This window comes from Notolepis coatsorum (genome assembly GCF_963971535.1).
Source record: "Notolepis coatsorum genome assembly, chromosome: 9".
NCBI classification, from domain to species: Eukaryota; Metazoa; Chordata; class Actinopteri; order Aulopiformes; family Paralepididae; genus Notolepis; species Notolepis coatsorum.
Genome location: NC_140173.1, coordinates 143,700,176 through 143,712,232, shown reverse-complemented (window position 1 = coordinate 143,712,232; position 12,057 = coordinate 143,700,176). Strand labels below are relative to the sequence as shown.

The window sequence follows — 12,057 nt, the reverse complement described above, 5'->3', positions numbered from 1 at the left end:
GCCCGGAGAACAGATTGTCATCGACTGTACCACTAGAAAAGCTTTCTGGCCCAGGGGGAGATGGAAATCAATGTAAAATGTAAAAATGTGGTGTTATTAATAATAATACACTTTATTTGTATAGCACCTTTCATACAAGAATTGCAGCCCAAAGTGCTTCACAGCAGTAATATACACATAAGATAGGCATACAATTATCATACATTGTACCATGTAAAAGCAATACAGAGAGTAAGAAAAGGGTAAAGCCAATCCTCATACTCATTAGGTACAGTAATCACCTTGTAGCTCTCATTTACAGTACAGTAATCACCTTGTAGCTCTCATTTACAGTACAGTAATCACCTTGTAGCTCTCATTTACAGTACAGTAATCACCTTGTAGCTCTCATTTATAGTACAGTGATCAGTGTGGATGTAATGAGCAAGTGGCAGAGTGTATTAAAAGGCTATGGTTGAAGAGGTATGTTTTTAGCTTACTTTGAAAACGTTTAGTGAGCTAGCCTCCCTAATGTCCATAGGTAAGGTGTTCCCTGGCTTTGGTGCGTAATTAGTAGTGATGCACCGATGTGAAAATTGTGGCCGATACCGATAACCGATATTAATATTGCTGTTCTGGCCGATACCGATATTTACCGATGTTGATATCTCTGTATAGAAATCAAATAAAGAGCTATTTTCCAAAACGCATAATTTTTTTAAAAACTTTTAACTTATTTTCAGAAATGACTGATATTTAGAAACTATTTAAGGCCAAAACATGTAAAAAGAAAAAAAGAGAAATTTAAATTGGCCCATATCGCCCCTATCTTGATATCGGACCGATACCGATGTGTAAAAAAACTGCCATATCGGCCGATATTATATCGTGCATCACTATCTAGCAAAGGCTTTTCTTTTGGCTGTTGCGGGGAACCTTAAATAAACCAGTGGTAGATGATGTTCTTGGGGGAACATAGTTGACAACAAGAGAATTGGCCAATGTAGCTTGGTCCTGTTCCAATTAGTGCTTTGAATATAAGGACGACAATGTTGACGTCAGAAGAGCTCGGCTAAAGTGAAGTGAGACTTCAGTGTCTTTGAAATGTACCTCCAGCGGTCATTAGGCAGCGGTTGCTGGGAACATGGAAACACAATGAAATGTTGACCTGACCCCACACACAACACACCATCGCAGCCCGATCTGTCCTTGTGTCATGGTATAAGTGTGATAATAATAAGAGCTAGACCTCTAAAAGCATGCCAGTTCTTTTATCGACAAGACTATACAACCTATACCCCCACCCCCTCCTAATAGACAGTCTCCTCCCCACTGCATGTATATATTCTCTCCCCGCCGTATGTATATTTCTCTCCCACCCACCCACCCCCTCCTAATGTACAGTCCCTTCCCTGTATATACTCTTGTCAGGATCTATGAGTAACAGTACTGTATATTTGAATACCGTATATGTCACAAATGTATCAGTACTAAATACCTATATGTCCCTATGCCATAAATGTCATGTATGTTGTGTATGTCATAAATGTCTATATGAATTGAAAATGGGGGATCCTGATGTAAACAAGACAAACTCCTTTCTCTGGTCTGGATCCCCTTAACAATTGTGTGTATTGAGCCGTACTGTATTGTACCCATTCTGCAATCTGTTAAATAAAGTTTTCATTCATTCATTCATTCATTCATTCATGAAACCCCACAATAATCGAGACGTTTTGTGAGCAAGTCACAAAAAGAGCACCGTGTGTTTGTAGTCATACTGGAGTCTTTGTCGTGCCTGCTATGGCTTTATTGCCATGAAGACGCAGGTTTGAATTCCTGTACATACTGTACATACTGTATGCTTCTCTGAAATTTGATGGCTCCGCGTTTGTTTACGCCGTTTGTCGACTGTCTATGATAAGGTGGACACACCTCAAAACGACTTCCTTTTCAACGCTATCTGGTATCTGCTCCCAGGAGGGCAAAGTAAAAGTTCTTATTTGAAACGCCTTAGTTCTCTCAAGAAACATTCCCCGCTACAACCCAAACAAACATAACATTCACCCACGATGTGGACAAATACAATGTTTATTCCACGTTTCATGACACTTAACCAGGAATACCAAATCATTTTAATAATTCACATGTGTTTTTCCTGTGCCCCAGGACATTTCGGTCACCCCAGATCTTACATCCCAGGGACATCACTGATTGGAGGGTTTTCTATCCTGATTTCTAGCTTCAGGAGAGAGCGGTGCATGTTCACAAAATACTGACTGAACTGTCCTGGGGCACAGGAAGAACATATGTGGAATTCTTAAAACGGGTGGCATTCCCCTTTTAAAGAACCATAGGCTAACCATCTATCATTGTCTGCTTCTAGCCTCTCCAATTTGATATCTCTGGAGCTCCGAGAGAATCTGCTGACATTCTTACCAGAGTAAGTATTGGAGCTGCATGTTATGTATGTATGTAATAATGTTATGCTAGCTATATGTTGTGTGTGTATGTGTTAAAAAGGTATTATAGGCTATGTGTATATCTTCTAATTAAAGGTAACTTGCGTAAGATGTTATCTTGAAGACACATTTTTCGAGTTATGCAGTGATGGTAGTTATCAGAAAAGAAAACTATAATTTTTTCTGTGTTTCCATGAACACGGTGAATAAAGAAGGATGCAGAGACGCTGTAACTAAATAATTAAACTTTTTTCAAAAAAAAATTTGTTCTTATTTATAAAAGAGACGCAAATAATATGGGGGAACAATAATATATTATTTATTCAATATGCTAAGGGAAAAATAATTCAGGTAGAGTATAGGTAGCTCCTCGTTTGTCCATCTGTCATTTCTGTATCGCTGATCTTAGTTTGGTTCACTGAATAAGAGTGGGTTCCTGGTTATTAATATCGATGGGTGCTTGTTGCCTTGTTGTCCATATTCATAGATTCTTCCATTTTCAATGAGGGTGGATGTGTAGAGATGCTGCTAAGACATATTATTTATTATTTATTATTTATTTATTAATTATTTAACTATTGAATTGAATTTGGTGGGAGAAAAACGCATATTTATCCAAATTGTTATTCAATATAGAAAATGTTGAGTGTTTAACCCTTTCACTACCACACTACCAAAGGGTTAACCCTTTCACAGCGACAATACAGAAGGTTAACCCTTTCACTGCCACATGACAAAGGGTGATGCGTTCTTTATATCAACACTGGTTGCACGCACGCTAATGACGCCACGTGCAAGCGCGCTTATGGGCGTGTGCGCGCGCTCCCGCACATGCGCATAAATGTTCCCTCGCTTAAGCACAGACTACAGACGGTGCCTAATTGTCTCTACGAATGGAATGTAACACATTTCATTCACAAGTTCTGTGTGAATGTATCTGAGAACGTATTTAACATACCTGACGACCGGCGCTATTGATATGCAAAGTAGGCCAGGTGGGTACTTAGCGAGTGCAGCGCATTCCAGTGTGCACGCGCGTGCCGTGCACATCCGTGCGTGTGCGTGCACGCGCTTCTGCTCACAAAACTTTGGCTGCACTGCGTGCAACCCCATCCCATGAGGAGCGCATCACTGGTTAACCGTCTGTAGTGAAAGGTTAACCTTCTGTAGTGTGGTAGTGAAAGGGTTAACCGTCTGTAGTGTGGTAGTGAAAGGGTTAACCTTCTGTAGTGTGGTAGTGAAAGGTTAACCTTCTGTAGTGTGGTAGTGAAAGGTTAACCTTTTGTACTAGTGTGGTAGTGAACGGTTAACCTTCTGTAGTGTGGTAGTGAAAGGTTAACCTTCTGTAGTGTGGTAGTGAAAGGGTTAACCCTTTGTAGTGTGGTAGTGAAAGGGTTAACCTTCTGTCGTGTGGTAGTGAAAGGTTAACCTTCTGTAGTGTGGTAGTGAAAGGTTAACCTTCTGTAGTGTGGTAGTGAAAGGGTTAACCGTCTGTAGTGTGGTAGTGAAAGGTTAACCTTCTGTACTAGTGTGGTAGTGAAAGGGTTAACCATTTGTAGTGTGGTAGTGAAAGGTTAACCTTCTGTAGTGTGGTAGTGAAAGGGTTAACCATCTGTAGTGTGGTAGTGAAAGGGTTAACCTTCTGTAGTGTGGTAGTGAAAGGGTTAACCTTCTGTAGTGTGGTAGTGAAAGGGTTAACCATCTGTAGTGTGGTAGTGAAATGGTTAACCTTCTGTCGTGTGGTAGTGAAAGGGTTAACGTTCTGTAGTGTGGTAGTGAAAGGTTAACCTTCTGTAGTGTGGTAGTGAAAGGTTAACCTTCTGTAGTGTGGTAGTGAAAGGGTTAACCTTCTGTAGTGTGGTAGTGAAAGGGTTAACCCTTTGTAGTGTGGTAGTGAAAGGTTAACCTTCTGTACTAGTGTGGTAGTGAAAGGTTAACCTTCTGTAGTGTGGTAGTGAAAGGTTAACCTTCTGTACTAGTGTGGTAGTGAAAGGTTAACCTTCTGTAGTGTGGTAGTGAAAGGTTAACCTTCTGTACTAGTGTGGTAGTGAACGGTTAACCTTCTGTCGTGTGGTAGTGAAAGGTTAACCTTCTGTAGTGTGGTAGTGAAAGGGTTCAAATACATCTGGAGGGGATCTTATAAGACAGTGTTTCTCTCGACTGTATCGTGTTGCTTGCAGGTGTGAAGCTGCTAATGATTAAGCAGACGGCAGTTAAAGCAGAACGTGGTTGTTGGCAGACCGCCTGCCTCTGTGTGTTGTTATCTTTTCATTTATAACCGGATTGACAGTTTGAACTTCTCCTCTGCAATCCACAGATCACTGTCTCTACTTCATAGACTCGAAGAACTCGACTTAGGCAATAATGAACTGTACAATTTGGTAAGTTGCACCACATGTCGAGAAAGCAGTCTTCTTTAGGGGTGCTTCCCCGCCACGCCCTCTTTAGCACGGGTCGAATCGAAACCCTGGAGTGCTTGCCCTCTTTTGGGAGGAGGCGAGACGAGAGACCTCGACAACAAAAGTCTGATCAACACGAAGTGACCTCATCCACCGGACAGGGGTGGTCCTGGCCCGGGGCAGTTCATTTAAAGTGAAAATGCCATCGGACCCAAAGACCGAAAAATTGCCAAGATTTCTGACATGTAGCACATAGGGCTGGGCGATTAATCAATATTATCGATAATTCGAATAATTTTTTTTTACAAATTAAAAAAATAATAATAATTTCCTTTTATTTTACAAAAAGTGATGTTTGGTGAAAGTTAGATTTGCACTTTATTAATCCCAATAGGGAAATTCATTCTACCTTTTATTTGTTTTAAGTGAAGTTTGGTGAAAAAGCAGGTTATTGCACTATTAATTCCAATAGGGACATTCATCTTTGTTTGATCAAGAGTAACCTTTTATATTATATATATATATTATTATTATTATTATTATTATAAAAATATTTTTAAGTGAAGATTGGTGAAAGTTAGGTTTGCACTTCAATCCCAATAGGGACATTCATCTTGGTTTGATACTTTTTTTTGTGTCAAATAAAAACAACGTTTAATAATCTGGGATTTTATTTTTAGGCCATATCGTCCAGCCCTAGTAGCACAGGGCCCTCATCGGATTGTAGCGTTGGATACCATTACCGATAACCCGTCTTAGCCCGGTATCGGCTCGATATCCGATACCAGTATTGGTGAGTTTAATATGCAGGGTGAACCTTTGACCACGGGCCTTGAGCTTTGCAGGCCGATGTGGTATAATATCCTGAACCCTCTGACTGATGCTGAGTCGTTTACTGACAGACCGTAGAGGAATGCCTGTTTACAACAAGTGTGTGTGCCCCCACCCCCCCCACACTTGTTTACATTCGCCTCACTTATCTCCAGCCTTGGGTTTCGGTTCAGTGAAACCAGCTCTGCTGCTTAAAATTTGGTACAGATTTTAAAGTGCTAGTTCTTTTTTTTTAACACCATTCTATATCGAACAAAGGGAAACATTTTCATTTTCAATGCTGCAAACAATTAATTTCCTGTGCTTTATTTGTACAGTATATGTATTTGGAGTGGACAGTTGCTTTTCTTAATATAACCAGGCTATGGGCATTTGATTTTCTGCATACAAATCTGGCCACACATTAATACAAATAATAATAAAAAAAAAAACATAAATGTATAATTAAAATTAGTACATAATTTAAAATCTTTCAACACCTTTTGATGTCTGAAAATCGATATTGATACCAAAAGTCAGTAAAACACAGATGACTATTGTTGTTTGTTTAATACCACAGCCCCGGTGACTTATCTATTATTATTCTCTTTCTGATCTGCTTCCTTGTCTTTTGTTCTCTCTCTCTCTCTCTCTCTCTCTCTCTCTCTCTCTCTCTCTCTCTCTCTCTCTCTCTCTCTCTCCCTCTCTCCCTCTCAACTCCCACAAACCTTCCCTCCCACGTAGCCAGAGAGAATAGGCTGTCTTGTCAGTCTAAAGGACATGTGGTTGGATGGAAACCAGTTGGCTGAAATACCTGCAGTAAGCTAATTAAGACATTTATTTCTTTTGTGGTTGTTGTTTTTGAGTCGTCTTAATAACGTGGTGTCAATGTTAGCTCCTGGGCCCCTGTATTTATCAAGCTTCTCAGAATGATCATCTGTGAGTCGCGTTGAAAGTGTGTTTACCGTTTTACGGCCATAAATTACTCGGACTTGGACCCAAGATAAAGTTGTTGAGTTTATTATTGCTACTCGCTGCTTTATGATCTTTTTTATTGGGTGCTGCAAAGATAATGTATACGATGACATTGCCATTTCAGAATCCAATTGAACAATGTGTCAATGCAATAGAACACTGAGGAATTGTAATTAAAAATACATGTGAAATTAATTGGTCGATATAGCTTGATACATCATTTCGTCTAGAGAGAAAAGTAGCCTTTTTGTCCCAACTTTTTGTGTGTCTTAAAAGTCTTGAGTTCTCCTTTACTCCCAAGGAAATCTGGGAACATTAATGAGGTGGGAATGTTGCCAACTTGTTTTTATTCTTACACATTTTTATGATTGATCGCACACCGGAGACGCTTGATAAATACCTGCCCCAGATTCTGCTCACCAACAAACGATTACAATTGTTGCTCATTGGGAACTAATTTCAGTCTCATATCGACGGACATAAAACACTGGGGTCTCTTTGTGATCTCACTTCAATATCATGTTCCGATACATACAACTATTTAAAAGAGAGCTGAACTAATAACAATATCCACTCGGCTACAGTTGTTTCTCCTGAGTTGAATTTGAGAAACACGAGGAAGAAAAATGTCCTTATTCTCATGTTGGTGAATGAGAATAGTGAATGAGATCTCTATTATTATTATTATTAGATTTTAAGTTATTAGATGTCTTTGTGGATTTTGCTTTCCTACGGGAAGCCACACGTCGTTGCTTCACCACACACCTGTTGTCTTCTAACCCCCAGGAGATGGGCAGCATGAAGAACCTCTTGTGTCTAGATGTGTCGGAGAACAAACTGGAGCGCCTGCCCGAGGAGCTGGGAGGCCTGCTGTCCCTCACCGACCTGCTGGTGTCCCAGAACCTCATTGAAGCTCTACCAGAAAGCATAGGTCAGCATAACGTCCTCCACTCCACGCCGCGGCTCGCTGATACCGTGTGCCGCGTGGTACCGTGTGATGGATTGCATTCTAAAATGAGACACGGCGTTGTACCAGATCAGTCAATCAAAAGACCTAAAACTGGGACAACCTACCGGTACTTGTGCTCTCAACACATTATTCTCTCAACGGCTGGCAAGAGAGTAAAACTCGCTGTTGAATGTTATTGAAGTTATCGTTTTTTTTCTGAACACCTTTGCTCGTAAAATAGTTACACCTAGTCATTTAGCTGACTTTTCCTTTTTTTTTTTTTTTTTTTTTTTTTTGTCTTTTTCCCCCTCCATTTTCCTCCGATTTTCTCCCATCCCAATGTTAGTCGTTATGCCAATTCCCAGTCCCTTCCTGGTCGCTGCGCACTTACCCCCCACAGTCAGATCATCTGGGAGAGTGGAGGCTACCACGTGCTTCCTCCGACACACGTCCAGCCAATCACCGCTTCTTTTCACCTGGCAGCGCGGATTCTCATTGAGAGGGCGTAGCGTGTGGGAGGACCACACTATCCCACTCAGGTCCTATCCGTGCTTAGCAGGCGCCCCGACCGAACTGTAGGAGTCGCTGTTTACAACGACCCGGACCCACCCCGCCAGCTTCTCCCACCCTCTAATACAGCCAATTGTATTAGTCTGAACGGCCAGCCAAGCTGGTGACAAACCCCGGAGCTGTGAGCTGGATTCGAACAGGCGAATCCAGCTCACAGCTCCGGGGCTGGTGACGAACGCAATCTCCGCTCGGCCACCTAACCGCCCTTAGCTGACTTTTCCTATCCAAAGCGACTTACAGATTGTGTACAACAAGTCAGCAGGAGGGCTACACCTCTGGCAGCTAAGGGTAAGTGGTATTGTTCGCCTAGCAGTGCCAAACTTGAGTGCTATACTCGGGAGTGCACAGTAGTATAGACATAGTAGATAGTAGTATAGACATAGTAGCATAGTACTGTACACATAACAGATATTCAGTTCTATTCAGATATTGCAGGGGATCCGATGTTTGTTCTTAGGAGATATTGACCAGTGGACGTAGTGTTGTCACGATACTGGAATTTCGAACTTCGATACGATACCTTGAAAAGTATCGATATTCGATACCATTTTCGATACCACAGGGTAAAAGGTTCAATCTTAAAATGTAATTTTTTTTCTTTTTTTTTCTTTTTTATAAATACATTTTGCTTTTGTTGCTGGTTGATTCTCCTCAGCTTCTCTCTGGTACTATAAGAGAAGATAAATATAACACTTTTAAAACCCTTTGTTTATCTTTAGATCACACATTTAAAAATAACTGTCATTTTTATTGCAGAACATGGTATTTTCTCAAGCAGACAGATGTAAACACTGTAATCTGTGTTGCATGTACCTGACAAACTGAACTGTTTGTATTACAGTCATATTCCAACTTAACTGAATGCACATGTGTGTGTGTGTGGACTACTGTACTATTACAGGTATTGAAATGAACAATGCAACTTCCTTATACAAAAAAATCAAAATAAAAAAAAGATTAAATTGTATTTTTATGAATAATTAAATATCGATATTTCGGGAAATGAGTATTGAAACCGTTTTAAATATTCAGAATCGATATGTATCGATTTTTCGATATTTTGGACAACACTAAGTGGACGTAGCATTTTATCCAAAAGGGATATCCAGCTTTTTGATACAAAGCCTTTCCTGTATATCTTGTATCTATTCTAGGTGGTTGGATTGATCAGGGGCATCAGATGGTTGGGTTGATCAGGGGCATCAGATGGTTGGGTTGATCAGGGGCATCAGATGGTTGGGTTGATCAGGGGCATCAGATGGTTGGGTTGATCAGGGGCATCAGATGGTTGGGTTGATCAGGGGCATCAGATGGTTGGGTTGATCAGGGGCATCAGATGGTTGGGTTGATCAGGGGCATCAGATGGTTGGGTTGATCAGGGGCATCAGATGGTTGGGTTGATCAGGGGCATCAGATGGTTGGGTTGATCAGGGGCATGAGATGGTTGGGTTGATCAGGGGCATCAGATGGTTGGGTTGATCAGGGGCATCAGATGGTTGGGTTGATCAGGGGCATCAGATGGTTGGGTTGATCAGGGGCATCAGATGGTTGGGTTGATCAGGGGCATCAGATGGTTGGGTTGATCAGGGGCATCAGATGGTTGGGTTGATCAGGGGCATCAGATGGTTGGGTTGATCAGGGGCATCAGATGGTTGGGTCGGCTGCTCAGTTGTCCATAGCCAAGAATTTGGTCTCTACACGTCAGCTGTGGTCACTTGTCGTTCTCCTCAATGACTGTTTCTAAGTAACTAGAATGCTGGTCATCTAATCACTTGGGGTGTGCGTTTGAAGATTCCAGGGTTCCCACAGGGTCTTAAAAAGGTCTTAAATATTATTTTGATGGGTCTTAAACATCTATTGGATTAGGAAGTTACTTCTATGTTGCGATAACTTCTCTGTATCACGTCTAAATGTGTTTGGGGTTATAGCAGTCAGCAATCGGTTCCCCCACAACAATTCCAATGGAAATAAATAAACATGGTCTTTCTGTTTCTCTTTCTCTCCCGGGCTGTGCCCCGGGCCGATGTAACTATTGGTTGAGGAGCGCAATATAAATAAATGTTAGTGATGCACCGATGTGAAAATTGTGGCCGATACCGATATTAATATTGCTGTTCTGGCCGATACCGATATTTACCGATGTCGATATCTCTGTATAGAAAACACTTTTTTATGATAATCAAATAAAGAGCTATTTTCCAAAACTCATAATTCTTTTTACTTTTGTAACTTATTTTCAGAAATGAATATTTTGAAACTATTTAAGGCCAAAACATGTAAAAAAAAAAAAGACTTTTTATTTATTTTTTTGCCCATATCGGCCCTATCTTGATATCGGACCGATACCGATGTGTAAAATAACACCTGCCAGAGCACCTGCCAGAGGAACTGGGAGGCCTGCAGTGCTGTCCCTCACTGACCTTATTATATCGGCGGCCGATATATCGTGCATCACTAATAAATGTATCATATCATATCATATCATGGTGCCCAAAATATGTGTTTGTCATTTAAGTATTTTTTGACAAATTATGCTCTCCCCTTTCGCTCCTCTTCTCTCTCTCTCTCTCTCTCTCTCTCTCTCTCTCTCTCTGAAGGAAAACTACGGAAACTTTCGATCTTGAAAGCGGACCAGAACAGACTCCTCCACCTTCCAGAGAGCATTGGCAACTGTGAGAGTCTCACTGAGCTGGTGCTGACGGAGAACCAGCTACAGGTGGGCAAGGGCATGGGCATGGGCACGCGACTCCCGTGATGTCTCAGCTTCTGAGGACGGGAAGGAAATACTATATTTTCCTAACGTATAGCATGTAGGGCTGTCCCCGACTAAGGATTTGGATGGTCGACTATGATTGGCCAAAATTTGCCGTTAGTCGACTATTGGTCGACAAACAAACAAAAAAAATATATAAAAGTATAATATTTGTAAATTTATATATATATTTTTTTTATCATTCCATTTGGGCTGTGGGGGGTGCTTAATGTCTGAAGGAGTCGACTGAAGGCTTCTTGTTCTCTGCGAAAGCATGCAATTGGTCCACTGATGGATACATCTTGATATTTGTCTAGTCTAGTGTGTTCATTAGATGGGTGAAATCCTCTTTCAGTGCCTCTGTGCCTGTTTTCGTAGGCAGTTAGCCTCTGGTATGCGTGCCATTAGCGTTAGCCACGCTTCTAGGCCTCTTTTCTTTTGGAAAGAATGAAAAAAATATATATATTATAATTATTATTATTATTATTATTATTTATCTTTTTTACTATTCGACTAAGAGGTTGGTTAGTCGACTACGGCTCCTTTCGACCGATTAGTCGACTAATCGACTAATAGGGGTCAGCCCTAATAGCATGTGATCACTATGGTACACGGGACAACACATTCCAAAACGGTCATAATGTTGTCTTGAAAACCTGCACATACTGTCGGTAACAGGGGGGCGACGGTGGCTCAGGAGGTATACAGCGGTCATCTGGTAATCGGAAGGTTCCCGGTTCGATTCCCCGTTCCTCCCGGGCAGCGTGTCGAAGTGTCCTTGAGCAAGACACTTAACCCCTAACTGCTCCCGATGAGCAGGTCAGCACCTTGCATGGTCGCCTCCGCCATCAGTGTGTGAATGTGTGAGTGAACGGGTGAATGTGAGGAACAAATTGTAAAGCGCTTTGGATAAAAGCTGTTCTATAAATGCACCATTTACCATACTGTCAGCAACACCCTGGATAAACAATATCCAATAAAGGCCCATTTTAGCCTATAGCCTCATTATTGTAATGACTCAAAAAAAAAACTGTCGAAAACATGCTGTCTTTAACCATTTCACTACCACACTACCAAAGGCCCTTTCACTGCGACAATACAGAAGGTTCCGCCTGGATCCATTTACATCCATTTACATCCGTCATCAGGTCTATTTTCAAT

At 41.2% G+C, this 12,057-nt stretch overlaps 1 protein-coding gene across 1 annotated transcript in view; it reads left to right on the top strand.

Moving 5' to 3' along the window:
* The window catches only part of LOC311234792 (uncharacterized protein), an 84,997-nt gene that overhangs the window by 43,373 nt on the left and 29,567 nt on the right, over positions 1-12,057 (top strand). Inside the window, exons 5-9 of the mRNA XM_084322036.1 lie at positions 2,366-2,422; positions 4,759-4,822; positions 6,395-6,469; positions 7,412-7,556; positions 10,742-10,860. Coding sequence (XP_084178162.1) covers positions 2,366-2,422; positions 4,759-4,822; positions 6,395-6,469; positions 7,412-7,556; positions 10,742-10,860 — 460 coding nt within the window. The remainder of the gene's footprint in view (positions 1-2,365; positions 2,423-4,758; positions 4,823-6,394; positions 6,470-7,411; positions 7,557-10,741; positions 10,861-12,057) is intronic.